The 27,272-nt window shown below is 37.7% G+C and overlaps 1 protein-coding gene across 3 annotated transcripts; it reads right to left on the bottom strand.

Annotated features, from left to right (window-relative positions):
* Positions 1-26,697, bottom strand: LOC149834929 (uncharacterized). Of its 3 annotated transcripts, none has more exons than XM_090011606.1 (4): positions 26,554-26,697; positions 23,835-24,045; positions 1,810-3,575; positions 1-545 (listed from the first exon to the last, which is right to left on the bottom strand). In XM_090011606.1, the coding sequence occupies exons 3-4, from the start codon at positions 2,938-2,940 to the stop codon at positions 315-317; spliced, it is 1,362 nt and encodes a 453-aa protein (XP_089867732.1). In that variant the 5' UTR covers positions 2,941-3,575; positions 23,835-24,045; positions 26,554-26,697; the 3' UTR covers positions 1-314. The 3 variants fall into 3 exon arrangements, with proteins under 3 accessions (XP_089867732.1, XP_089867734.1, XP_089867733.1); XM_090011608.1 differs by having other exon boundaries at positions 1-542; positions 26,554-26,696; XM_090011607.1 differs by lacking the exon at positions 26,554-26,697 and adding an exon at positions 25,693-25,934.
* Between the last annotated feature and the right edge of the window lie 575 nt (positions 26,698-27,272).

Genomic DNA, 27,272 nt, shown 5'->3' with positions numbered 1-27,272 from the left:
TCCAAAAACCGTAATCGATTATATTAAAGGAAGACAACGAAAGCTAGCTTCTCACTCATTTGAAAAGTATTTTGAGGTTTAATCCTCAATGCAGGTTCCAATTCTCAGTATCAACAATATGTACTGGGGGCAACGTTGACAAACCCTCTCTGCATGAAAACAGGAAAATGCATATTTCAGAATATTTTCGTTCTTCTCTCGTGTACCATCCACGGGGAAAAAGATGGATTCAATGGAGTCCCCAACAGGCTTTGCAGTGACAAAAGCCAAGAATTTGTGACCCTTCCCTTCAATCAAAGAATCTATAAGGAGAGCTATCGATGTTTGGAACGCCTTACATCCTCAACAGTGTCAGCGCTGTCATCCTTGCACCTTTTTCTCTTGGCATGACATGACGGTTGTGGTGCACCATGGCATTCTTCATCATCCACATCCTCCCCTTCCCCATCATCTTCGATACCCTCAGCAAGATTGCCAGCTCCATCTTCATTTTCTGGTTGCACAACGCGCTGTACCAGATACTCTGCCCCAACCACCTCTTCCTGCTAAAAGAAAACACTGACATAGATACCAAGAACAAGACTCGATGATGCAGCCAAAAACAATAAAAGTTCCACTTTCCCCTTTGCCACTAATCATCTGGATACGAGCATTAATACCTAGAATAATCAGTCAACCACAGGATCTATTTGACAGAATCAATGGAAACATTAAAAGGAAAAGCCCATCGTTCGACTGATCACATGAAATTGCAACCGTGTTTACAAAATAAAACAACGCTACTAAGTAGGGAAAAATAATGAAGCTATTGCACTTTGAAATTGAGTTATGACCAAAGCTATAATGGTAAGTTGAAAACATAATCCAAGCTGGAGATCAAGCATACATTTAGAAATTGGATTAACAACCAAAATGCCTACACGTCAGCATAGATTACCCTCAACAGATCGGATCAATGATGGAAAACAAAGGCATTGGCTATGATAATCTCACAGGCGGTTTTAAGAAACTACACTGTAAAAATAGATATTCTGGAATTTTAGGTTCATTTCAGGGAGGAAAAATAAATAAAATACTGAAACAGTAACGAAACTGTACCAACAACGTCATAGAAAGTTAACATCAGTAGTCCAATACTTTAAATGCTAAATTCCCCTTTATAAAGATCAAAATGGAGGAAAGACTGAAATAAGATTTGTAGGAAATGTTTCAAGAATCCTATAAAAATTCCCACAAAATATTGCTATAGTGGCCATCTAAGACCATTTGGATCGTGATGGCAGAAAAACTTGATGGTGGCGTCAGTATGGTAGAATCCCACGGCATAGCTGATAAAGTTCCTGGCCAGGAAAGTTCTAGAGAACGTGGAATTATGTGCAAAAGCATCCAGTTATTGAAAATAATAGAACACAATGAAGCTATGAAAATACTATACAGTTTAATATAGACCTACCAAAAGAATAATGGCTTATCCAACAATGATAAATGCACAAACCGCAGGATAACAGGGAAATGATGAAGTTTTTTCTACTATTTTCTACTTTGTATTTATTTCTGGGTTCCAGAGGGAAGTAAAATAAGTAATTAACGAGCCACAGTTCAATTAACGGGGGAAATACGATCGGGGTGGGATAGGGTGGGGGGAGCTAATTTAAATCCTAAGAAACAAGACAAAGAGAAATCTCTTCAAACACGCATACGCCAATATGGTATGGATGATAAGTTTTCAATTAGAACACTAACGACAAGAATTTAGTTGATATATTAAATACTACGGAAAGGAGATTAATGACAAGAACTTAAACATACCTCATCCTCTTCATCGTAGTCCCCATCTTCAACTCCCTGATCGTCATCCTCTCCAACCACCCCATTCTCATCATCCTCACCATGTTCGTGTTCATCTATCTCTCCCTCTGTGCTCGTCAAACGGCTTCCACTCACAGTATCCACCTCATCCTCTTCATCTTCAACCTCCTCCTCCGCATCCTCCTCGTGTTCCTCATTGTTTTCTTCCTCGTGAACCTCTACATTGCCAATATCCTCATCATCCCCATCTTCCGGATCAATCTCCGCTCCATCAGAATCCTCTTCATCTTCAGCATCCGCTTCATCATCAGCCGAAGTCCGCTCCTCCTCGTCCTCCTGTTTCTGAACCCCATTTGGAATGACCGAACGATTCCTACTAACGCTATCTTTACCCCGAAACTGAATAGATTCCTCTTCATCCTCGTCGCTCCCTTCACCTTCATCCTCATCGTCATCCAAGTCCACCGTCCCAGCAGTTTCCTTCGTAGACTGCTCCTCGCTGTCAACTTCACCACTCCCGGGGTCCTCATCATCTTCCAACCCCTCATCCTCCTCGACATCATCACCACCACCACCACCACCATCATCATCCTCGTGGTCGTGATCGTCGTCCTCCTCCTCCTCCTCCTCTTCGTCTGACTCTGGTCGCTCGTTGTTATTGGCGTCCATCTTATCCAAATACTTGAGGGACTTGATCAGACTGAAAACCCTCTCCCTGTAATTCTCAACCCTAGTGACGGGGCACTCGTACAGATCGAGGGAGACGAGCCTTAGCTTGGCAAGCGGGGCGAGGTCATCGATGGATTGGATTCTGTTGTTCGAGAGGTCAAGGTCGCGCAGGGAATGGAGGCCCGCCTCCACCAGGAACTCGAGTCCGTTGGCTATGCGATTGTCGCTAAGGATTAGCTTCTGTAGGTTCTTCAGGCGGGGGAAATTCTCCAGGGACGAGACGCCGACATTGGCGAGGGAAAGGTGCTCGAGCGACCGGAACCTCTCGAGCAGCGCGGGAGGAAGAAGACGCCCGTGGAGGTACTTCACAGCGCCGTCCAGGTTCAGGCTTCTCGTAGTCGAGCAATCAGTTTGGCCGTCAAGAGCCGATTCCACGGCCCTCTCCCAAACCTCTTCATCCATCCAAGAAGAGGAAGAAGAAGAAACCCTAACCCTAACCCCTTGTGCAAAGGACCTGTTATGATCTGATTTCCCTAACCTTGGAGACGAAACCCTTTGCCGGAAATCGCTGTTTTCCCGTACAAGTGAAACCCTAAAAATGCCGTCAATCTCAAACTCAGAAGGTAAGGCTTTTTGGGTTTTTTTTTTTTTCTACAGCCGGATATCGATTCGCGAGGGCGAAAATGTCGACTCTACTCTTTCAGGAACGACACACACACACATTCTCTCTCTCTCTCTCTTTTATTTATTATGTTCCTAAACGGTGAGCGCTAGAGAGGGATGAAAAGTTGCGACCCATACCCTACGATTTGGAGACGCAGATCGATGACGTGGCAAAATCGGACAGCTGAAGTTGCTTGGAGATGTGTTTCTTTTGGCAGCAGGGAGGGATGCGGATGTGGATGCTCGACGAATCTTTTTGCGTCATAATCTCGAAAATGCCCTCCAATCTTTGAAAATGCTTCCCAGCTCACCACCGAAGACGTCAACAATATGGCGACAACACGTCTCTTCTTTCGATAGGTTTGAAGATTTCTTTGTGCGTATGGGTGAAATGGATCGGGTTCGGTTTGGATTCGAATCCAATACTATTATTTCTGGATATGGATAAGAAAAACGGTATTCGGAGTTGCACATTCCGATTTTTCCGATTTAGATTAGATAAAGATCAGTATTTAATATTGGAACCATGTTTGGATTCAGATTTAATACAATCTGTTCTTACATGTAGCATTTAAACACCTTGATTTAATATATGTTTCAGATCTGCATTTTGTCTTACATCATTGGATCTTATTTTAATTGTAATTCATGTAGCTATATCCCATAGGAAGAGACAGGGATGGTCTACAGATGCATGTTTAAGCTTTGGATTTCAAATCCAAGTTTGAGACCCAATCTAATTCACCCTTGGTATTAAAGTGATGACAAGCATATTCAACACAATAGCAATGTTCAAGGGGAGCCATATCCTAGTTATAGGTATACCATTTATGAAAAACTAAATAAAAAATGAGAACCATGGAACCTATTATTCACGTTATTAAGAAAAAAAAAACAATTAAAGCATAAAAAGTGTAATGTCCAAAAAAATTTAACATTTAATGTTTAGAAAAAAATTAAAATTTTGTAGTTAATTCTTTTTTAAAGTTAAAACGATTGTTATGCAAAATAATAGTTCGAAAAAACCAAGTTAGTGAACCCTAGGCAGGTTACACGCAAAATCTCTAGCAAATGGATTCAGTCTCCAAATGTCTTGGATTTGAGCCCACATTTTTACATAATCATTCAAAACTATAAAGATTCAAACTAAAGATTTAGATAGAAATAGTTTTATTTACAAGTCCATATACAAAATGTCAAAATATGTTAAGCAATGAACAACAAAGACAATGGGTTCTTGATATCGTTGTGTCATAGCCTGTAACAACAGTCTAATCATCACCTTGATCCCATGAAAATGAGTCAGACTCATGAAAGCCTGGTAGATACAACGTATTACGCAATTATACATAACTAATACAAGTATTAATTACAGTTCAAAATATTGTATCGCATGCAATCCAACGACCCGTAAATTTGTATAAACAATATGTGCATCATGTCTGTGTTTCGATATTTACCTATCTCTGGGTACTCACAGGATAAATTCGTAGAAACAACTAAGACCATTCGAAGTTTATTATTTATATAAATTGATAACCCGAATGATTAGCTGAGTCCGATCCAAAGGGAACAGTATAGTAAACGAGAGAGAAATCTCCATAGACTGAAATAAATGAGTATGCATCCTAACTTCTGCAAAAGTTGTGGGATCTACCACTTAGGATAATAATTTATAGCCCTATCCCCTAACTCCGATAACTCAGGACATCGAGTCATTGTCACTCGTGGAGCGTAGTGGTTAACAACTAGTTCATCGAAATTTATACCTTCTATCTTCTCAAGATAGTCATTATGAGTGAATGAGTTAATGAATTCTCCATCATTAAATAGGTCTTACTATTTTTTTGTATATAACTCGCTCGGGTAGGCATCATTTACCCAATCTTGGTAGGTTTTTAAGTTTATTATTGTAACTCATTCACCATACTCAGGTCTTGAAACCGATAGAGCATCTTGAATGTGAATGCAATCCTCGAATTCACATGTGATTTTTTCATAGGATGGTGCATTGTTGCATTAGGAGGTTTCTCATAAACAACAACATATTCATCAATGTATGAGCATGAGTCACATGTCTTATAGTAAAAGGTGATGATAAACAATCTGGTTTTCAGAAAAGATCAAGGCTTTTGTTTTTTTTTTTAAGTCAACTGGGGTATTTTAAAAGATTATCGTTTATCAAAATGATATCTCGATCCTCAAGTCGAGGTAAATCTAGGTTATTCTCATATGTGTATCAGGAAACTTGATGTATGTGTGATCGGGCTCCACGTAATCGAAGTTCTGCATTTTGCTCATTCAAAAATAGTTTTGGTTGTGTATTGCTGAAACGTATCGAACTTATTCCCTTTTTAACAACCTTTTAATGTTCAAACTACGCAGGGTTAAAGTTTCATAAAGTTTGATGATTGGGAATGTGTGATGCAGGTGAGCATAAAATCTCGCACAACATTTTTTTAAAAGAGCATTAAAGCATGCGTAATTTAAATAAAGCAGGAGTACGTGAAATCACGTATTAAAGTAAATTATACATATATAACAAATTTGTGTATGCATAAATACCATCATAAATAAATGCATGTATAATTTAAAGAAAACAAGCATACACAAAGCCGCATACGTAAATAAATGCATGCACAATTTAAATAAAGTAAGAGTATGCAAAACTGCGTAATAAAGTAAATTGTACATATATATGTATATATATACACACATATAATAAAGATGCATTCACATAAATGCCATTGTAAATAAATGTACGTGTAATTTAAATAAAAAAAGCGTACGCAAAACTACGTATGTAAATAAATGCATGCGTAATTGAAATAAAATAAGAATACATGAAACTGCATATTGAAATAAATTGTACATATATATGTATGCATATATACACATATAACAAAGTTGCATCCATATAAATGCCATCATAAATAAATGTACACACAATTTAAATAAAGTACGCATAGGTAAAATTATGTACTTAAATAAATCATATATGTATACAACAACAACAACAACAACAACAACAACAACAACAACTACGCCTTCATCCCAAAACAATTGGGGTCGGCGATATGAACCAACAAAGAAAATCATTATGGGTCTTCCACATGAATCCTTCTCCTCCATTCATTTCTATCCAATGCCATGTCCTCGGTGAGGTTCAAAGCATTTATATCCTTTCTTATCACCTCCATCCATGTCTTCCTAGGCCTACCCCGACTTCTTTTAACTAATATATTTTCCCATTTCTCCATCCTTCTAACTGGAGCATCATTAGGCCTTCGTTGAATATGTCCAAACCACCGTAAATGATTCTCTTTCATCTTTTTTTCAATGGGTGCAATGCCTACCTTCTTACGTATCTCCTCGTTCTGAATCTTATCTTTTATTGTATTTCCACACATTCATCTCAGCATACGCATCTCAGCTACACTCATTTTTTTAATATGATGTCTCTTGGCAGCCCAACATTCCGTACTATATAGTAAAGTGGGCCTAATAGTCGTCCTATAAAACTTTCCCTTCAACTGCAATGGCATTCTACGATCGCACAACACTTCAGTTGCACTCTTCCATTTCATCCACCCAACCTTTATCCTATGATTTACATCTCCATCAATTTCTCCATACTTTTGAATGATAGATCCCAAATATTTGAAAGAATCATCCACCGGTATTTCGTGCTCACCAAGCTTCACTACACTCCCATCACTACTTTGTTGCTTACTAAATCGACATTCCATGTATTTTGTCTTACTCTTACTCAACTTAAAACCTCTTGCTTTCAATGTCTGTTTCCATAATTCTAACTTAGCATTAACCCCAGCTCTAGACTCATCAATCAAAACAATATCATCAGCAAACAACATACACCACGGTACATTTTCTTGAATTGATCTCGTAAGCTCATCCATCACTATCGCAAATAGGAAAGGGCTTAAAGCAGATCCTTGATGTAACCCAACCGTTATCGGAAAATTGGTTGTCACCCCTCCACAAGTGCGGACATTGGTTACTACTCCTTCATACATATCTTTAATTATACTAATGTACTTGAGAGAAACACCTTTCTTCATCATTGTCCACCAGAGAACGTCCCTAGGTACTCTATCGTATGCCTTCTCTAAATCAATAAAAACCATATGCAAATCTTTGTTCCTCTCTCTATATCTTTCAATAAGTTGTCTAAGAAGATATATAGCTTCCATAGTTGATCTTCCAGGCATAAAACCAAATTGATTCTCCGATATCATGACAACCTTCCTCAACCTAGACTCAATCACCCTCTCCCAAAGTTTCATAGTATGACTCATGAGTTTTATACCACGATAGTTTGTGCAATCTTGTATATCACCCTTATTCTTATATAAAGGCACCAAAGTACTCTTCCTCCACTCATTAGGCATCTTATTTGTTCGCCAAATCAAGTTAAAAAGATTTGTCAACCATTCTAAACCTTTCTCTCCCAAGCATTTCCAAGCCTCGATAGGTATACCATCTGGGCCAACTGCCCTTCTTGATTTCATTTTCTTCAAAGCCTCTACAATTTCTTTCTTTTGAATCTTGCGCATGAAGTCACGATTCATCTCATGAAAATGAATTGAAAAGTCTTCAAGATCCTGAGCATGACTTTCATTAAATAGCTTATCAAAATAATCTTTTCATCTCTCCTTAATCTCCTCATCTTTGACTAAAACCATTTGCGTTTCATCTTTGATACATCTAACCATACCCAGATCCCTCGATTTCCTATCTCTCATCTTTGCAAGCCTATAAATATTCTTCTCACCCTCTTTGGTATCCAACTTGTCATAAACCTCCTTATATACCTTATCCCTCGCGTTCCGAACTACTTTTTTAGCTTCCTTCTTTGCTATCATGTATATGAATATATATATATATATATTCATATACATATATGATTTATTTAAGTATGTAATTTTACCTATGCGTACTTTATTTAAATTGTGTGTACATTTATTTATGATGGCATTTATATGGATGCAACTTTGTTATATATATATATATATATGATATGGTGCTCTCAGGGTACCTACTCCTTATTAGCCGTTGGATCTTTTAAGATCTAATGGCTAATAAGGATGCATATCACTCACTTTAAATATTCATGCATACCTTAAATGTCACTCTCTTGTTCATCCTTTCTCATGCAATTGCCTTAAAGGCACTCTCTCTTTCTTATCTTTCCCATGCATATGCCTTAAATGGCTCTCTTTCTCTCACATGATCCTTTTCCAAACAGTGGTGGATATTAGCTATGGATGGCATGTGCTCACATATCATATCCATGTAGTTGCATGTCTTTTAGAGTCTTATTAAAAAATAATAGTCTCTCTCTCATGTTGGAAGAGAGGTCCACTCATGCCTTTCTCTAATTAGTTGGATCTAGTATTGTCAACATCTAACCTGAATGCATTTTACTTCCCTATTGCTTTGAATATGAATACCAACAATATAAAAATTTAGTTCTAAAAATTAGGCTTAAATCCATCCTATATCTAGTTCAGGTCCATTTTTTTATTAGAACTCTAAAATATATGCAACTACATGTATATGGTATGTGAACACATAACATCATCCATGTCTATTTCAGCTACTATCCATCACAGTATGGAAAATGATGAGAGAGAGAGAGAGAAAGTACCACTACAATAAGAGAGATATCGGTTTCTTAGAAAGAAACCCCAACATCAATTAGAAAATTTTCAAGTTCTGTGCTAGGGATAGAAAATATCTAAGTCATTTTGGATACCAAAAAGATAGACTAGACATACGTACCACCTAGAGCTACGTAGTTGATGCCTTTCCGTTATGCAGGTTTTGAGTAAGAGACTCAGTTGCAAATATGTGAACACCAAAAGTTTGTTTTGCTTTTCGAGACAATGAATAATACGAGCTTGAAATCTCACATGTGAAATCCTTTTTAAAAATAAAGACTTGGCAAAAATACGCAAATTTGTGTCTTTAAATGCAAGCGTAATATAAAGTAGGCAAGACTACGCAAAACTGCGTATATATATTAAGCGTAAGCATGCACACATTATAGCGCGATGACAAAGTAAATGACATAAAGTCAGTCTTGATCCGCGAAACCACACATCGAGCTAAATAAACTGCGTAAGTGATGCATGATGTACAAAATCGTATATCGGCTAAATAAATTGCATAAGCATTATATGATGTACGAACCATACATCGGCCAAATAAATTGTGTAAGCAGTGCATGATGTACGAAACCGTACATTGGCTAAATAAATTGTGTAAGCAATAGTCTATGCATATAACAGTGCGGCAACAAAGTAAATGACAAATTTTAAATGGACAAGAATACAAAAAACTGCGTCCTTGAGTTATATATATATATATATATATATATATATATATATATATATATATATAAGTTATATGTATTCTGTCATTTGTCCTTGTATGCAACTTTCGCCTACCTCGGAGATGATCGGACTCGCTGACGATTCTGAGCATAGGTTTTAAAGGGCTCGTGCCTTGGTAAACATGTATCATCCATTGCGTCGATGTGGTGTGCTAAAAAATATTTTATCGTGCTACGGAAAAGAACGATGTTATAAAACCATTTTATGGTGAAAAGAGGCGATCATCGTGTCGTCAAGGTTGAACACGAACCCAGCTCAGGATGTGTAAGACCCACAATTTTTTCTGAGGAATTCAATGTTGATGTGATTGCGAGGTGTATACTTTCGTATTTTTACGAGGTTGTCGCACACATAATTAGATATAATTTGAATTACGCTTTGAATTTCAATTCATAATGAACGAGGTCTGAAATCGTGTAAGTGAAATCTATGAAGCGATATGAGTACATTTTGGGACAAATTAATTTTCAAAAATTCTAAGGTAAATTTATAAAATATATATTTAGTTTATCCTCAAAGTTGAGACCCAAACGATAAAAAAACCTCGTTATTTCATGTGAATTACTGAAAAATGCATATCGATAGTATATGAGTCATAACGAGAGCAATTCTCGCATACGATGGAAAATTTTATAAAGGAGCTTTGAAAATTCAATGGTAATTAGGAATTTTAAAATGGAAATATGTCAGGGTAATTTAATTTTTATTTAAAGAATTAATTAAGCATTTTTATTTTTATTTTTATTTTTATTTATTAATCATCCTTAAGCTAGGTATGACTGGGGTCGACTCAAGCCCTTGGTCGACCCCCATTTAGGACGTCTGTGGTTTTGGTGGACCAGCTGGTCAAGGATTGACCAGCTGGGCGGTGGCATGGGTGTAAAAACCCATCTTCCTATTTGAATGCTAGCCATGGGTTGGCCAAGTGGGTCATGGCATTCTTGAAAGAACTCAAGTGCAGCCAAAATGGCGCACTTTCATTAGCTAAAAGGGGCGACAACCTTGGGGCTCTCCTTGTAAATTTCTGAAGTTTTAATGGCTTTTGCAAACCTTAATGAGTGGCATTTTTGAAAACCTTTTTGAAAGTTTTGAAAAGAGGAAAACAAATGGTGGAGTGGGCGGCTATGGGGGGCGTGAGCCACCCCAGCCCTCCATCTTTCCTCATTGCATCCTAGCCATTCATTGAATTTAACCTACATACATAAGCCTTGAAGAAAGAGAGAGAACCCTAATGGGCGATTTCCTCTCTCTCACTCTTTTTCCCTCATTCCCCAAAACCGTAGTGTGTGTGTGTGCTAAGCACCATTTTCGTGGGGACTCGTAAGCTTCTCATCCGAAGCTTCCTCTACATCTTTTGAAAGCCTTAGGAGGTGAGCTACAATTTTCATATTTACATGTTTGTGATTTTCGTGTAGCAAGCTCTCATGTCTTTCCTTGTTTTTGTAAGTTTTACTTATCGTTTTACCCTTCAAGTATTTGCAAGTGTGGGGTAGCATGAACCCATTTTTATTTCCTTGCGTTTTCTCTTGTTTTCATTTCATTATGCTTCTTTTGTGGCTTGTCTCATGGTAGCCTACGACTTGCCCGACTATGGTAGCGAATCTGGGTTGTCATGGGGTTGTTCGGTTGGCAAGGAGACCATGGACTAGCCTATGCCCATCAACCTTACCAAATTTCAAAATTGTCACATCTTTATCACAAAATTTCAAAATTCTGGGATTCTATCCCAGAGTCCTGATTGAATCAGGACTCTATCCCGAGTTCATTTTTTTACTTTATTTTCACTGGTTTTCAAAAATTCTTTTTAAAATCTCATCATTTGCTTTGCAGAAAACCAAAATTCTCAGAGTCCTGATTGAACCATGACTCTAACCTGACTTCAATATTTACCTCATTTTCACCTGTTTTCCAAAATCCTCTCATCTGTTTTCTTAGAAAATCCAGAATTCTGAGAGTCCTAGGCAAATTAGGACTCTGCTCCTAGAGTCCCAGTTGGATTAGGAATCGATCTTGATTTCACAGTTTGTTGCTATTTTCACTGGTTATGCGAAATCTTTCATCTATTTTTCAGAAAAGACTCAAAATCTAGAGTTTCAGTCCTATCAGAACTCTGTCTCAGAGTCCTAATCTGATCAGGACTTTATTCTGAATCTTGTTTTACTTTCATCTTCACCTTCTTAACTTGTTTTCCAAAAGAATTAGGTCATTTTGTGGAGTTCCAGTTGATTCAGGACTCTACTTCAGAGTACTGATTGAGTTAGGACTCTAACCCTGACTGTATTTTCTGACTTATTTTACCAGTTCTGATAAAATCTTCCAAAAACTTCTTCATTTGACTTTCAAAATTTTAAAATCTCAGAGTCCTAACTGGTTCAGGACTCTAGTCTAGAGTTTCAGTTCGCTTAGAACTCTATTTTCAAAATCTTTGAACTTTAGTTGTTAATTTTAACCTCTTTTCAAAGCTATTTTCAGTCTTTATTTCAAAATTTTCAAAACCCTCATGCGAGACCTGCTCAGTTGGCGCCATATCTAGAGGAGTTCTGACCCAGTCAGAACTCTGTGTCATTTCAAAACTTTCAATTTCAAGCCTAGTTTTAAATATCTTTTGAAAAACCTCTCATTTTCAAGTTTTAAAATTCTTTTTGAAAATTCAAGTGGGGCCCACTCGAGGTGCCACCACATTTGAAGATGTCAGGGTTAGACTAGGGTTAGTCAGTGTCTTACTTAGGTTAGATGTCTAGGTGAGTCAAACTTTGTTTTTAAAACTTTCATTTTTACTTTTGTTTTTAACTTTGATTTTAAAGCTTAAAAATTAGGGTTTTCAAAAACCCAAATGAGGCCCACTGTAAAAACCAAAAAAAAAATTCGCTAATAAATTTTTGTTTATATTACAAATATTTCAAAATAGGCAAATTGGGCCTAAGATCCATATTTCGGATCTAGGACCCATAAAGGGGTATTTATGCATAAATAATTGTGTTATACTAAAATAATATTCATATTAGTAATAAAAGAGAAAAATACATATATATAGAGAGCGAACTCAAGGATCCGCAGTTGGATCCACTTGGATCCAACTTGCGGATCCATATTGATGGGGGTAAGGCGTGAACCCAACTCGGGGTCGGTTACCGGGTCCCGGGTTCGGACCCGGGTCGCCCATGTGTAACAAGCACATAAGGGGCAACCCGATAAGGGTTGCCCGATAAATCTGAAACATAAACAAGAAAGGGGCAGGGGGGTTACGCAGGGCGTAACCGACCCCGTGCCTCTCGGCAAGAGGGGAGGGGGTTAGCCGATAAAGGGGGAGTGGAGAGGGGGGTCTTGCCCTCTTCACTCGGTCTCTCTCTCTCTATCTCTATCTCTCTGTCTGTGTGCGCAAGAGGGAGAAAAGGGCTCCGATCGTCGAAAAACCTGCGACAAACAACAACCGAGTCTACCTGCCACGGTTGCAGTGAAGAGCGACCCCAGCAGCTCTGCCTTCGCGTCTCCAGCCTTCGATCGCCGAAAAATCTTCAAAGAGGTACGGGTCTTCTTGGAATTGGGGCGAGGGATCGAACAGGGGTTCGACTCCATGTGTGGGTTTGAGGTGAGGATTTGGGGTTTCTATCAACCCTAAACCTAAAACCCCAAATCTATGATTTGGGGGTTTCAGATTTTTCCTAACGAGGGGTGTTTTTGTTGGATTTCTGGAAAAGGGGAAGGGTTTCTATTTTTGCTATGGATTCGGCTGCCATGATCAAAATAAAATAAAATTTGGGGGTTTTCGATCTTGGAACCGATAACTCGAATCTAGGTTGTTTTGAATTCTGTTTAGGTATACAACTTAGGGCATGGGGTTTCTTTATCTTGAATGTTCATAGGGAGAGTCATGTATAACCTGACTTAGGCAGGTTACACGCTGTGCATTATGTGTATTGCACAAGATAAGTCGTTATGAAGTTTCTTTTAGACAGATCTTTTTATGCTATGGAATTAAAATTTTCAGGTGTTTTAAGAGGTGTAGAACTGTTTTCTATGTTATGGTTTGATGATTACGTTGTAGATTGTTATCTAGTTCAATTACCTATGATTTTTGTACTTTAAGCAGTGATTAAATTTGATCCCTACTAAACTCTGTGTTCTGTCATTAAACCAGAATCTATATTATAATAAAAAGACTATGTTAATGTATCGGTTATATCAAATCTATTCCTGTGTGATTATTAATTGATATTCAATCTGAATACATAAGTCTTAGTTACCTATTATTAGACTTGAGTTCTATTCATTTTCTTAACTATCAGAATTTAGTTAATCTGAGTTCATGTGATCATGTATGGTCTTACACAGTCTTATATCATTAAAGCATGTATATTTTTGAAGAATTTCCTGGAAACATATAAGTAGTCAAGGCCTGAAGCTTAGGGTGTTTAGTATACACTTGATTTGGGTTTTTCCTGAATAGTTTAGTTTTTGGGAACTCTGTATAGTGATTAACCGAAATGCTGACTGGGAAAATACTTGTTAGGTACCCACCTTCTATGGGCTATTACAGTGCTAAACAGAAAATAAAACTCCTGTGTATGTGGGCTATTCTGACGTGGAAATTGTGAAGGTAAACAGTTTGAATGCGTGTTGCGCATTAAGCTAAATATGGTGGTCATGGTTAGTGTTATCCATAACACTAAATCCATTCATGAGTAATAGCTGAAAATCTTGCCTATGCTGGAGATTTTCTTTTTGGTTTTGTTCTTGCAGCACATGTATATAGTTGGTTTGGTTAAACAGATTATCGTTTGAATCACGAGTTGCTTTAAAGTATCTCAAGTTGGTTCTTGAATGTGGCTTAAGCACATATTTGTAATATGTGGTGTGGATTATTGAGTCATAATTGAAATTTTCAGTCATGTAAAATAAAGGGTCATCATACCCTGTTTAAGAAGGATGGACACATAAAACTGAATTTTATACATACTATGACTTGCCTTGTTGTCTCTAGCTGAATATTATATTCTTGTTCAGAATTCTACGAGTGATTTAAAGGCTGGTATATTGGTTGCCGTGGATGTTTATGATTTCAATTGACTGATATGAATCAAGTTTAATGAAAATATGTTCCAGAATTTATAAATATTGTGTATGATTTAAATTCTGATATGAATAAAGGAAAATCTTGAAACCTACACACACCTATCTATGTGTTAAGAACAAGCTGAAATGTTAGTTAGAAGAAGGTCATGTAACTGTTATTGTTATGGTATTCATGAGTGTGAGCATGATTCGGTTATTGGTAATTCTTCTTGGGCATGAATGCTTGAAGTATTATGTGAAATGGGTACATGTACACTCACACACTCAAAGAAACCATGGATTGGTTAATACCCGTATGTGATGTAGGTAACACACACATAGTGAAAATGCATATGAATGAGTAATGACATGCATATGTTTGGGTTTATGATTGCATGAGTGCACATGCTTTTGGCACTTTGGCCTAGTGTTATGAATGAAACACTACTTTGATTTTATTATGTGGTGCATCGATGGCCTAAATGAACTATCATCGGCCTGGAGAGCCGTGGGGTGAGTTTCTTTCATATATATTTTAACTGCATCACTTAAACCACATAAGATGGTTTGACACATTACTACACTGTTCTAGTTGTTTATACGAGCTGGAGTTCCGTAAGGGTCCCCCGCAAGGGAGGATGCAGGTTTTCACTTTACTTTTGCATATGGTATTGCAAACTTAAAGAATTAACTGTAATAAAAATATAATGAATAAGAACAGTGTAATATACCTTCTGGGATATCTCATCTGGAGTATGAGAATCTTAGAGATCCGATCTTGGGGAGACTGTGAGGATACAAAAACTCTGTGTGCTGTAATTTTGTCCCCTAAACCCAATATTGAGGTTCTTTCACCTGGTCACGGTTTTAGGGAGAGTCCGCTACTTTACCCGGGAGTGGTGTGTTTGACACAGCTGCTGTTTATGGTACCAAGGAAGTGGCACTTGTGGGCGTGGGGTGTCCCTTGTGTTCCCGACATTAGATGTGGAGGTCTAATGTTCCGAAGGTGAATCGGTCGAGGGCTAAGTTGGAACCCAGTAATAAAATACAAATTGTGTGTTAAGCTACCCTGAGAACCTACTTGACCTTGGGGATTGTACCCGTTTGGTGTATCCGCGAGCAACGGTAATTAAAAAGAGGAACTTAAAGTTGTGTGCATTTAATAGGGCATGCATATGGAAAGATGAAATTTAATTGAAAGATAACAAAATAAGGAATCATGCATTGCACGTAATCATGCATTTTCTTGCTATACACTAGATCATGCACAATTGAATTGTTCTCTAATTCATGGTAGAATGGTGAGTGTATGTTATTTACTTCCTAAGAAGCATGCTGAAGGATCTTATTACTTAGTTCTTGTCTATGCTCATGCCTTACTGTTTCTTTCTGCTTAGCATATGTAACTGGTTGCATGAATGATTATTTAGATTCTACAAATTTTTATATTTGCACTTACTCAAATCATTACATGAAATCTTATCCATATTCTTTGTCTCACCTGGTTTCTTTAGAAGTAGTTGTGCTCAGGATTTCGGTTCTGACACCCTACTTTGTTGGTTTTTCACAGGATATGATGAACAGTGAGGTTGAATTGGCTACTGGGGATGAATGAGAGTCATACTTGGGCTTGTCAACTTCAGCAGGGAACATAGTGACTCTTTCTTCAATCCTTCTTGCTTTTTCAGTTGTTACTTTACTTTCAGTCGAATGAAATATTGTCTCTACAATTTACTCTTACTTCTAAATAAATAAATTGTTCTGGTTCTTATGGATGATGGTTGCAAGTTCGTTTGTGGTGATTGAGCTATCCAATAGAAATTGGAACTGTGAGGATCCCAGATCTCTGGGAAGGTTTCCGCATTGAAAAAAAAAATATTCCGCATTTTCAAAGGGTATAATTTGGGGTCGTTACACCCACAAGGGGTGGCGCCATATTTGAAGTATTTTAGGGTTTAATTATGACTCATAATAGGTAGCTAGGGGTAGGATAGTAATCTCCAACAAAAATCCCCCCCCCCCCCATTTAACCTATCTTTTAAGAGTTCTAAAAGAATTAGGATTCTTCCTAATTAGAACTTGAAAATTCTATAAATAGAGAGCCCAAGGGGGGTCGACCCCTATTCCTCTCACCCTTGAAATCTTGGAGCTTCTCTCTCCTCTCCAGCACCTCCTCCTTCCTCCATTGCAGCTGCAACCCCAAGGTAATTTTCCATAATTTATTTTATGCTTCTTATTGTTTTTTTTATGATTTTCAATCGATTTCACCATGGGTGCCGCCTTTGTTCATGGTTTTTAACAATGGATCCCATCCAAGAACCCCAAAAACGAATCAAGAAGATGATCTAACTCAGTTTGGGAATGTTTTTCAGGATTCTAATCCGTTAGAATCGTTTAAAGGTACGTTTTCTATGTTCTTGACCAATTAAATATGCGATTTACCCGTTAAATTGGTTAAATCCATATTTTTAAAGGGTAAATCAATTTAAGCCATGGATTCCCTGTATTTTTTTATTTTCTTATTATATTAGTGTTTATTTCATATATTCCAACATTAAATTAAGTTTTGTTCATGTATTTCTTATTAGTTTCCATGTTTAAATCAGTTTCTTTTAGTGTTTTATTAGATTTTCGTATGTTTTGATTCTAGGTCTGTAGAAATCATGTTAGTTCATGTTTAAATATTTGGAGGAAAACTCTAATTTTTTTATTTTCAGTCCACAGATTTGTCAGTAAGTTTCTGTAAAAAAAATTAAAGGTTTTGAGGTTCGGGAACCCTGTCAGAAAAATACAAAGTTGAATCATGATTCCTGTCATTTAAAATCGCTATTGAAATTCAGGTATAAGTTGAAGATGCGATATTTCTGTCATCTGAGATCCGATTTACAATCTGTAAATTGTAGCAGCTTCGTGTTAATGCCTAGTATTTTCTATAATTTTATTATATTTTTCTGCCACTGTCTGTTATTTTTCCTCTGTCATAAAGTATAATCAACTTCTCAGAACTCGTTATGTTTTATTTAAACCTTAAGCTGAATTGTATTGATCGTATCTCCCTAACCGGAGATCCGATCAATGATCTGCAAAAACGGGAGCACGGGCGGATGCTTACTAGAGCCACACATTTCTCCAGAAGCTGCCACAAAATCGTGCAAAATGGGAGCACGGGCGGAGGCGCCAGCTGATAATGGCACAACGGCCTTGACAGTAGAGATATTAGAAATATGAGCATGCAAAAACGGGATGGTGGCAGACTATTGGGCATGAGTGCCATCATCATAGGTTGGATTTCGAAAAGCCTCGATAGCGCCAAACAAAGAGGCTCTTGGTGGCTGAAAGGATCGAGAACCGAGAAACCACCTGCGTGAAAACAGGAAGGAGGGTGGATTCCAAAATAATAGGTTCCCGAGAGGAGCACTAATATCACCATGCACCATCAAAGCACCTCTGGAAGGAGTGCCTAGAGATAAAGGCTCAGCGAACCCTTGCAAACCAAGAGTATGGAGAAACAAAAGGATGGAAGACAACTTGTCAGAAGAGCAGTCATCAGAGGTAGGATTTCCACTGTCTTTGAGAGCACCTACCAAAGACGATGATGGCGACAAAGAGAAGCAGGAACCGATTAGAGCACCGGGCAAGCTTCAACGGCCACTGAAAATAGGAGATGACAAAGATGGAGTCGTCGCTAACTGCATGAAGGCTTTTCCGATAAACAACATAGGCAACTGGCTGATCGGAACCCAGATAAATCCGATTTTGAAAGCCTAAAAAGATGATTTGGGCTCATGCAGTTTGCCAACCTACACCCAAGGAGAGAATGAGGCATGGCGCCGGGGCATCTGAGATCTCCCACTATCCTGACAAAAAATCAACTTCTGCCCAAAATAACAATTCGAGGGAGCTGTGGCACGCTTACTCTTCCATATTGGATGCCGACAAGAGAGAAAAGAGGTGGCACAACGATGACATGAGGGGGTGGTGGGTTTGGGTTGTTGGATTGGGTTGGGTGCATTTGGACTACCTAATATATATATATATATATATTGTGTGGTTTGAATTTGGATCTTAAATCCAAACCATATTCTCAAGCCTAAAATCAAGACATATGAGTTTGGATTGAGTTGGGTCCAAATGCACCCTGAGCTCAGGTAATCTTCAGCAACGAGGAATTCACACCTGGATCACGTGTTTTTGGTGAAAAAGATGATATTTGGAGCCTCAAAAATTTTAAAAAGATTTTACACTATTGATTTTTCTAACCTTATAAAAACCCACCCATGTGTCTGAATCAAACACTTCAACAGTCGATCCTTATAAAATCAAGTACATAGATCACATCTATACAATTATAATTTAAAAATAAAATAAAATAACCATAAAAAACTCATTTAGCATGGATAATTTAGCACCTATCATTTTGCACCTACCCATTACTAATATATATATATATATATATATATATATATATATATTTAAAGTGGTTGTATTAGGTTTTGAATTAAGTTGGGTCCATTATTATGTGGTTTGGATTTGGATCTTAAATCCAAACCATATTCTCAAGTCTAAAACCAAGACATATGTGTTTAAAACATTATGGTATTTAGTTTTTATCGGGTTGGGTCCGAATGGATTCAATCCCCATGTTACTTAAAATAAGACCCACCTTGGGTCTTTCTTGGATCCAAATTGATATTCTTTCTTAAATATCTTATGTATATGTATATACATTAGTTTAATTCATTTTAAAGTTGGTTCTTCTATTAGGATCCGATTATAGACCCGTTTAGTACAACAATTTGGATCCCACTTGGATCCATTTTTTTTTAGATTGAATCCATCTAATGGATCCAACATAAGTTTTAAGAAGTCCGGATCTCTTCCGAGATCCAACTCGAAACCATTCTAGACTTGGACCGGATCTAGTGAATGGATCCGAGTTCTTCTTATAGTGTTTTACAAATTTGGATCACTTTATGGATCCAAACTCATTTAACTAGGAGATCTAGTGGATCCTAGCATTTCAATAGCAAATTTCAAACTGGTTCTCATGGGGGTCAATCCTCGTGGATCCTCCATCGAGATCCAGATCCAAAAGTGTTTAAAAAGCTCTCAACTTTTAAATAATTTGATAGAAAATAAAAAAAAACTCATCGATAATTTAAGTGTTGATATATCACTCATAAAAATACCGGGATAATCCCTTATTATTTTAAAAAAAAATCAGAAAAATTGTGAACTTTACATAAAGAGAGTCAAAGGTGCATATATCTGTGTCCACAACGAATACAAATGAAAGGAAAAAAAACACACACACACACATTAACTTAAGGAAGGACAAGATTTTGTTTTTATCATCAAGTTTTAGTGCAACTTATCCATTGTTGATTTTTTATGGCTCTAAAAACATAAAAAGTGCATTTTTAATGGATGTTTGCAAATATGATGCATACAACTTATTTGTTAGTCTAGATTAAAAGAACACTTGCTACATTTTATTATTTCTTATGACACAAAATCGGCTATGACCTGCAAATTGCTCATAATTTTAAACGATAAATCTATTACTTATCAAGTGTATAAACTTCCAGTTATAGCACTACGCACAAGGACTATACGTGCACCCTTGGACATCTTCAAAAGTACTTTGCCTGGAGGCATGTTTGAAAGTTTTGACACTATAATTTTTCTAAATAAAAAATTTTCACTTGTTTGTGTACCATGAGAAAACTAAAATGAAAAAATGAGAAAGAGGAGGGGGGAGGGGTGGAGAAGCTTCTCCATCATGGTTGTCGCCTTGTCGAGCACCTGTTCTGATCTGTAATATTGATGCCCAACATAGAGGGTTCTTTTGAACAACCAAAGCCCTCCACTATCTTTTCCCAAGGGCAGTCCAACCTGACATGGTTAGCCACAGTCGAATTTGCTTTTGTGGTTTTCATTTTAGTTGCAGCCTAGAGGGAGGCCTTATCCCCAGTAGGAGGGTTGGAGCAGCCTCTATTCCTCTATCTAACATCTCCGTGGAGGGCTGTTGGTGTGTGTCTTCTATTGAGGGAGCGGTGTCCATCACCTCTACAATTAGGGGAAGGCTTGGAGGTCAGAAGTGTTGGGTAGCAGGGAGCTGATCCTCTCCCCATTCCGTTCGGCCACTGTAGGTTGTCGGCATGATCAAGTCCATAGCTAGGGTTTGAAGGGAATAGGCGGGTTGACCATGGCAGTAGCCATGAAGAATACATTTTCTACATGAGCTATATTTAAGAGGTCTTTATGTTTGTGTTCTACAACACCAGTGTTCTAACGCAACTATGTTATTGATTTATCCCCTTTTCAGTAAGATATGATTGCGATTTATTTGAAAAATATTCATATCTATTACCCGATCTTATGGTCAAAACACGAGTGTTAAATTGGTTACTAACTAGGATGATAAAATTTTGAAGAACATTTTGCGTTTCAGATTTGTGTTACATTAAATATGCCCATGTGCAACGATTAAAAACATCAACAATTGTGAGAAAATAATGTACCCGAGATAATGAAAGGATTTTGTATTTGCCCCATATATCACGATCAATTAATTGAAATGGAGAGGATGTGCATATAAACTATTCAAAGATGAGGATTAAGTTTGTTTAGCCATATAACAAATGAAACACTGATTAAAAAATAAATGATAATCAATCATTTTGGAGTTTATCAATATTTCAAGTTCATAACACTACTAAACATATCATACCAAGCTTTAGAAGCTTCCTTAAGCCCATACAAAGCTTTCTCTAACCGAAGAATTTTTTCTTGTTTAATTTCAAAACCAGACATTTATAACATCGTTGATATATAGGCTATTTTTTATTTTACTAGGGCAAATGTCTTCTTATAATAACTTATTCTTGAAAGTAACCCTTAGCTACTAGTCTAGTCTTATATCTTTCTAAAAACCCATCTTCTTTGGTTTTTACCTTGCAAACCCTCTCATAAGAAATAAATCTTTCAGGATGTTTAGGAACCCTACCTTTTAACACTAATTTTTTCCTAATTTTTTTGTTTTGTAAAAACCTATCAAGTGCACATGGAGGGTTTTCATTAGTTATTCGAGTATAAGTTTGAGTATTATATTGAGTATCATTATCAGGAAAACTAGCATCATTAATACACCCCTCATGAGGGTCATCAACATTAGCAATATCATTGGGACTCTTCGTAGGCATAGGCAATAAATCAAACAAAAAGGAACACACAGATTCATCATTAGTTTTTTCTACTTTAAAACCATTTTCCCCTTCAAGAAAAATTGCATTGCTTAATATATAAAGCTTATCATTTTTTATATCATCACACTTATACTCAACAACTTTTTGATATAGTTTCTCTTTTATCAAAGAACACAAAGCACTTACAGAAAAAAAAAATCTTAATCTTTTAAAATTTGAAGTGACTTGATAAAGTTTTTCAACAAGGGATTTGTTTTGCAAAATAGATTAGGGCATTCTAGTAATAAGATAGACTGCAGTTAATGTAGCCTCAACCCAAAAAATCTTAAGAATATTCTTTGAAATGAAAAGTGTTTGAGTTGTTTCACTTACGTGTGTTTTCTTTAGGCTAATCCTTTCTCTTGAGGTGTGTTAAGACAAGACCTTTGGTGAGATATATCATTTTATCCAGGTATATACGGAGAAGTCATCAATGAATACCACATAATAAAGGAGTCCTCTTTTAGACATGACATAAGTTGGTCGCCATACATCCGAATGCATTATTTGAAAAGGTTTAAATGAAACAAAAGTTCTTGATTGAAAATGAATTTTCTTCATTTTCCCATGATACAATCATTACATGAAAATTCTTGAATACACGATTCTTTAAAAATAAAAAAATGACATATTTGATACAATGGGATGGCCTAATCTTTCATGCCATAAAACAATATCTTTTTTCTTAACAAAATTACAAAAATATTCTTTCGGGACATAAAGAAAAATCATGTAGTATAGATCTTCTCTCCTATGAACTACCCCAATCAGTTTCCTTGACCGACAATACTGCACCCAACATTTTTTAAATGAGAAGGAGATCTCTTACCCATAATAAAAAATTTGGGAACACTAACATTTGATACTAGAAAATTCTTTTGAGTATTTGAAAGAATCCCTATGCTTTTAATTTCAAGTTTCGTTCTATCAACAGTAGAACCAAGTCTTATGAGAAGTCTTAGTGCATTTGGATAGAAGGAATTCAAAAGGTGTCAGATGAAAAGAGGCTCTCGATAATCCAAAAAATAGTGCCTGAAGTGGAAGAAGTGAAAATTACTGCTCTTGATGTAGATGGAGAAGAACTCTTAAGAAATTATTGTAGAGCTTCTATTAGATGATGTATAGAGTCCTTTAGACCCCCCTCCCTTTTGGACATTTCCTCCACTTAAGCAACCTTCCTTGTAAGTTTTGAATACTCAGGTTTGATGTGTCCAGGTTCTTGGCAAAAATGACATGTAACTTTTCTCACTTCTCTGTCATTGTTCTTCCAAAATTGAGGAGGCTTGTATGGCCTCACATTATTCCCGAGCCTAGATACGGCTAGAACCTCATTATTTCCTTTTGACATATTAAGTGGAGCTTCGGCTTAATAAATTTCTTCAAGGGTAACATCAAGAGTGGTAGTAGAGGTTCTATAAAGGACGCTACACCTAACTTGTTCAAATTTTAGTCTTAATTCGTATAAAAAATAAATAAATTCTTTATCTAGTTGTTTCCTCCTTAACCCAATAGCCGATCCTTCTCACTTTGGTTCTAATAATTCGAGTTCATCCCAAAGAGGTGAGAGAGTACCATAGTAGTCCCTCACACTCGTTACCTTGTCTTATGTTTCATACCCTTTTTTGAAGAAAATATGGTGTTGTTAAATCTTTTTTATTAAACATATTTTTTTAGAAAGATCAATGCTTCGAACCAAGATAAAATTTATTAATTTTTGGCCTCCCAATTTTCAACTTTTTGTTGATATTCAATCACTGCATTTTCTCTTTCTTCATCATTCAATGCTTTTATTTGATGGGTTCACAAATAGTTTCACTAATATAATTCCAATTTTTTTTTCCTTTTAGATGATTCTCTATGGCGACCGCCCACATAAGATAATTGGTATCATTGAGTTTAAAAGCAATAATGACCATGGATTATTTTTTACTCATTTTTTTAAAGAAATACAAGCAATATATGAAAGACCACTAACCTCAAGAAGAACACGCCACGAAGTCTTTCCAAAGAACGCAGAAAAGTGATGAGAGGCCCTCAAGAGGAAAGAAAAACAATAGTCTTGCAAACTCAAGTGAGGATACACTTCTAGAGGCACACCCCAAAGCTCTTGAGCTCTTCAGGATCCTTCAAACACACCAAGGCCTTGATATCATGTCACGAACCGGCGGAAAGAGGCACATGAACCACTGGAGTGGTATTACAAAATAATAAGATTCAAGGTTTACTAAGAAACCAAGCAAAAAAACACACTTAAAGAGTTAACACAAGAGCCACAAAGGGGTAAAACAAGTCTCTCTCTCTCTCTCTCTCTCTATATATATATATATATATATAGATAGATAGATAGATAGATAGATATATATATATATATATATATATAGAGAGAGAGAGAGAGAGAGAGAGTACATCAGTTTCTTAAGCACTGCATTATAAAGCAACTGTTCCTAACAAGTCGGTATCCCTCTGTCCATCCCTGTTGGGGATAGGTCTTTGGTGTTTCGTGGTCATGGAATTTGTCATGTGATATTGATATGAAGTCATTCTTCTGTACTCATATTTGAGGTGGTTGTCCACTCATAGGACGCTAACAAAATTACCGCCAAACAAGCCTTTCCCGAGCAAGTATAACTGCATATGCCGACTGTCAACGCTGACCGGCTTGGCCGACGAAGAGCTTGATTTTCCTTTGTTCTTCTCCTTCTTTGACTTCCCACTGTCAGATTTCTGGGCACAACCATGCAGAGCAAAATGCAGAAAATCATAATCACCAATTGTTCACAAATTTTTTTCGGTTCCTAAGGGCCTGTTTGGTTGCAAATCTAGAAATTAGATTTCCAAGTTTTCTACTTTTCAATGTTAAAAAAAATTCAGGTTTTTCAAATTTCAGAAAAGCGCAGTGTTCGGATGAACTAAAAATCTGGACAAAATATCCACATTTTAATTTTTCACCTGTTTGGTTGTTTTACTGAAATTTCAAGATCTCTCTCTCTCTCTGTTATTTTGATGACCACGAAGAAAAATTTTGTTATTTCCGGCCGAATTCTCACCGTAAATTAATGAAACGTTCTCATCCCTCTTTCTTAGATGGAATCCTGAAACCAGAAATGAGGAAGTAGGGAAGCGAGCGAGAGCGATCGAAGGAAGAGGACGAGAACAAGGGAGAAATTTTCCATGATTTTCATGGTTCAAAGTACCAGTGTCGATATATATCATAATTGATCATGGAAGAAAGGAGGGGGGGGGGGAAGGGTATTTGTAAAAGGGATTTCATAGAAAGATAATTCGGTCCCGGGCATAAACGTAAAAAGTGGATAAGTGTCTCAAAAGAGAAGATAGAAAAATCAGAGGATTAGTGGAAAATCTTTGAGGAAATCAGCCTACCTTGGGAAAAAATTAATAAGAATAATCTGTGTACAGAAAGTACCCAGGATGATCTAATTTCTCTGAAAACGTTTTATTTTGGGAGGATTTTTGAAAAGACACCTGGTGCTTTTAGGTGGAAGTAAAGAAATATATGTCCAACAAAGCATAAGTAAGTTGGAAAAATTGATAATGACAAAGAAGTTTAATAAGAATTTTTGTGCAAGTTCCAGCCCCAGAAAGCTGTATATATGCAAGAACTTGGAAAAGAGAAGGATGAATGGCATTTATAAAAAAAATCATGATAAGAAACAAATCGCACAATGGAAATGAACATTAAAGAAGAAAAGAAAGGTAGGAAAATGGTTAAAGCATTGAATCGTACAGTTCGAGTGCAATTTCAGAAGGAAGCAAATTTCAAGAAGGAAAGAATAGACATTTACAAGAAAATAATGAAAGTGCGTAGAACTTACATTGAAGATGGGTCGCTAGCCGGGTTTGTTGATTGGAGGTGCGATTCTTGAGAGCCATGCTGAAAGAACGTCGAGAATGAGCACCCAATAGTTTCTCTCAGTGGCAACAAGAAGGAATTCCCCTCTTGGAAATTGATTTGGAGGAACAGGCCAGAGAGAGAGAGAGAGAGAGATGGGGGACGGCCGGGGGCGTAGGGTTGGGAAGGGGGCGCCCGTGTTTTCCTATAATATGTTTTTAGAATTTTTTCCAGGTTCGCAGAAATCCAACTATGAACGTGGAAGAAGCAATGATTTAGGTCGCGGTACATTGCGATGCGACCCCCCTCCCCCAACGGCGTTCTAAGGCATCTGATGAGAAAATCAAATCCCCCGGCGATCAAGGTTGGGCCTTACTGTCCTTATTTGCCTTTATCCACCTAATTTATAACTGAATGACAATAATGCCCCTCGCATGTTTTGGATTTCTTCCAATTTCAATCACATCCACCGAGAAATCCCATAGAGTCAAAGCAAGCAAAAGCAAAGGGCCTCCGGAACAGGATATGGAAATTCTCAAAATCGGAATGCCACTATCGTAAAATATAGGATAAACATGTTCATTTTCATATACGACGATCGGTGGACCGGCCGGCCGGCCGTCCTTCTCCTCCCCCCGAAGGTGCGAACAAACAAGGTACAGTTCACAAGGACGACGTGGGAAATTTGCCAGAAGAGAAGCCGAGAGAAGAGGTGTTCCCCATGGCAACTTTTGACAAAAGATTGGGTTGTCCAACCAACGAACCGATCCAGATTTCCGAGGGTATCGGATCAGAAAGGGAAAAAGTTGAAAGAGAGGAGGAGGGAGAAAACAAGGGAACGCACCCGTGTTGGTGTGGCGAGGTTGGGGCGGGTCGAGGCTGAGCATCCTGAATGACATCTTGGCGATCTCGGAAACGGCGGCGTCCTTGACGGCTCGCGAGTCGCTCTCCAACTCCTCGTAGGCATCCTGCTAGAATCGGGGTAGCTTGATCCGTTTGTTGTGGGTGTAGACATCCCACAAATGCCTCACCACCTTTTCCCTCTCCTCTATTTCCTATCGACAACTCAAAGGCGCCTTTCGTTTAGTGATGGATCCTGCCTGACACCGGATTGATCTGGGTGGGTGGGTGGTGGGGAAAAGGGGAAGGCGGATTTTGGTTGGGGGAGAGCTTACCAAGACGTCGAGATCGTCGTGGATCTAGCCGTCGGAGAAGCGCATCAGGTTACCGGCGTACCATTTTAGGGAGACGGTTCCGGTGAAGATGGACCAAAAGTCGAGGAGGGGGATGACCGCCAAGGCCCAGAACTCATACTTACCCTTGCCGAAGAGGGGTCCCTCCATCTCCTTCTTTGCCGCATTGTCGTCCTTCATTTCTGTCGATTCCCTATTTCTACTTGCTGTGTTCGCCCGATGTGATCACTGTACAACACACACACACAGAGAGAGAGAGAGAGAGAGAGATGAAAAGATATCGAGGAAGGGAAGACAGCAGGGCAGCGCTGTCACGATCTCGATGTTAAATGAGGGCCACCGTCGCGATGGTTGGACGACCGACTCGTAC

The sequence above is a fragment of the Nuphar pumila genome, chromosome 6 (genome assembly GCF_984573655.1).
Source record: "Nuphar pumila chromosome 6, dmNupPumi1.hap1.1, whole genome shotgun sequence".
Taxonomy (NCBI): domain Eukaryota; kingdom Viridiplantae; phylum Streptophyta; class Magnoliopsida; order Nymphaeales; family Nymphaeaceae; genus Nuphar; species Nuphar pumila.
This window is presented reverse-complemented; position numbering and strand designations above follow the sequence as displayed.

Coding starts and splice junctions, on each gene's coding strand:
- LOC149834929 (XM_090011606.1), bottom strand. CDS start 2,940: ATGGATGAAGAGGTTTGGGAGAGGGCCGTGGAATCGGCTCTTGACGGC. Junction 546..1,809: donor ACTACGATGAAGAGGATGAG/GTATGTTTAAGT, acceptor GTTTTCTTTTAG/CAGGAAGAGGTGGTTGGGGC.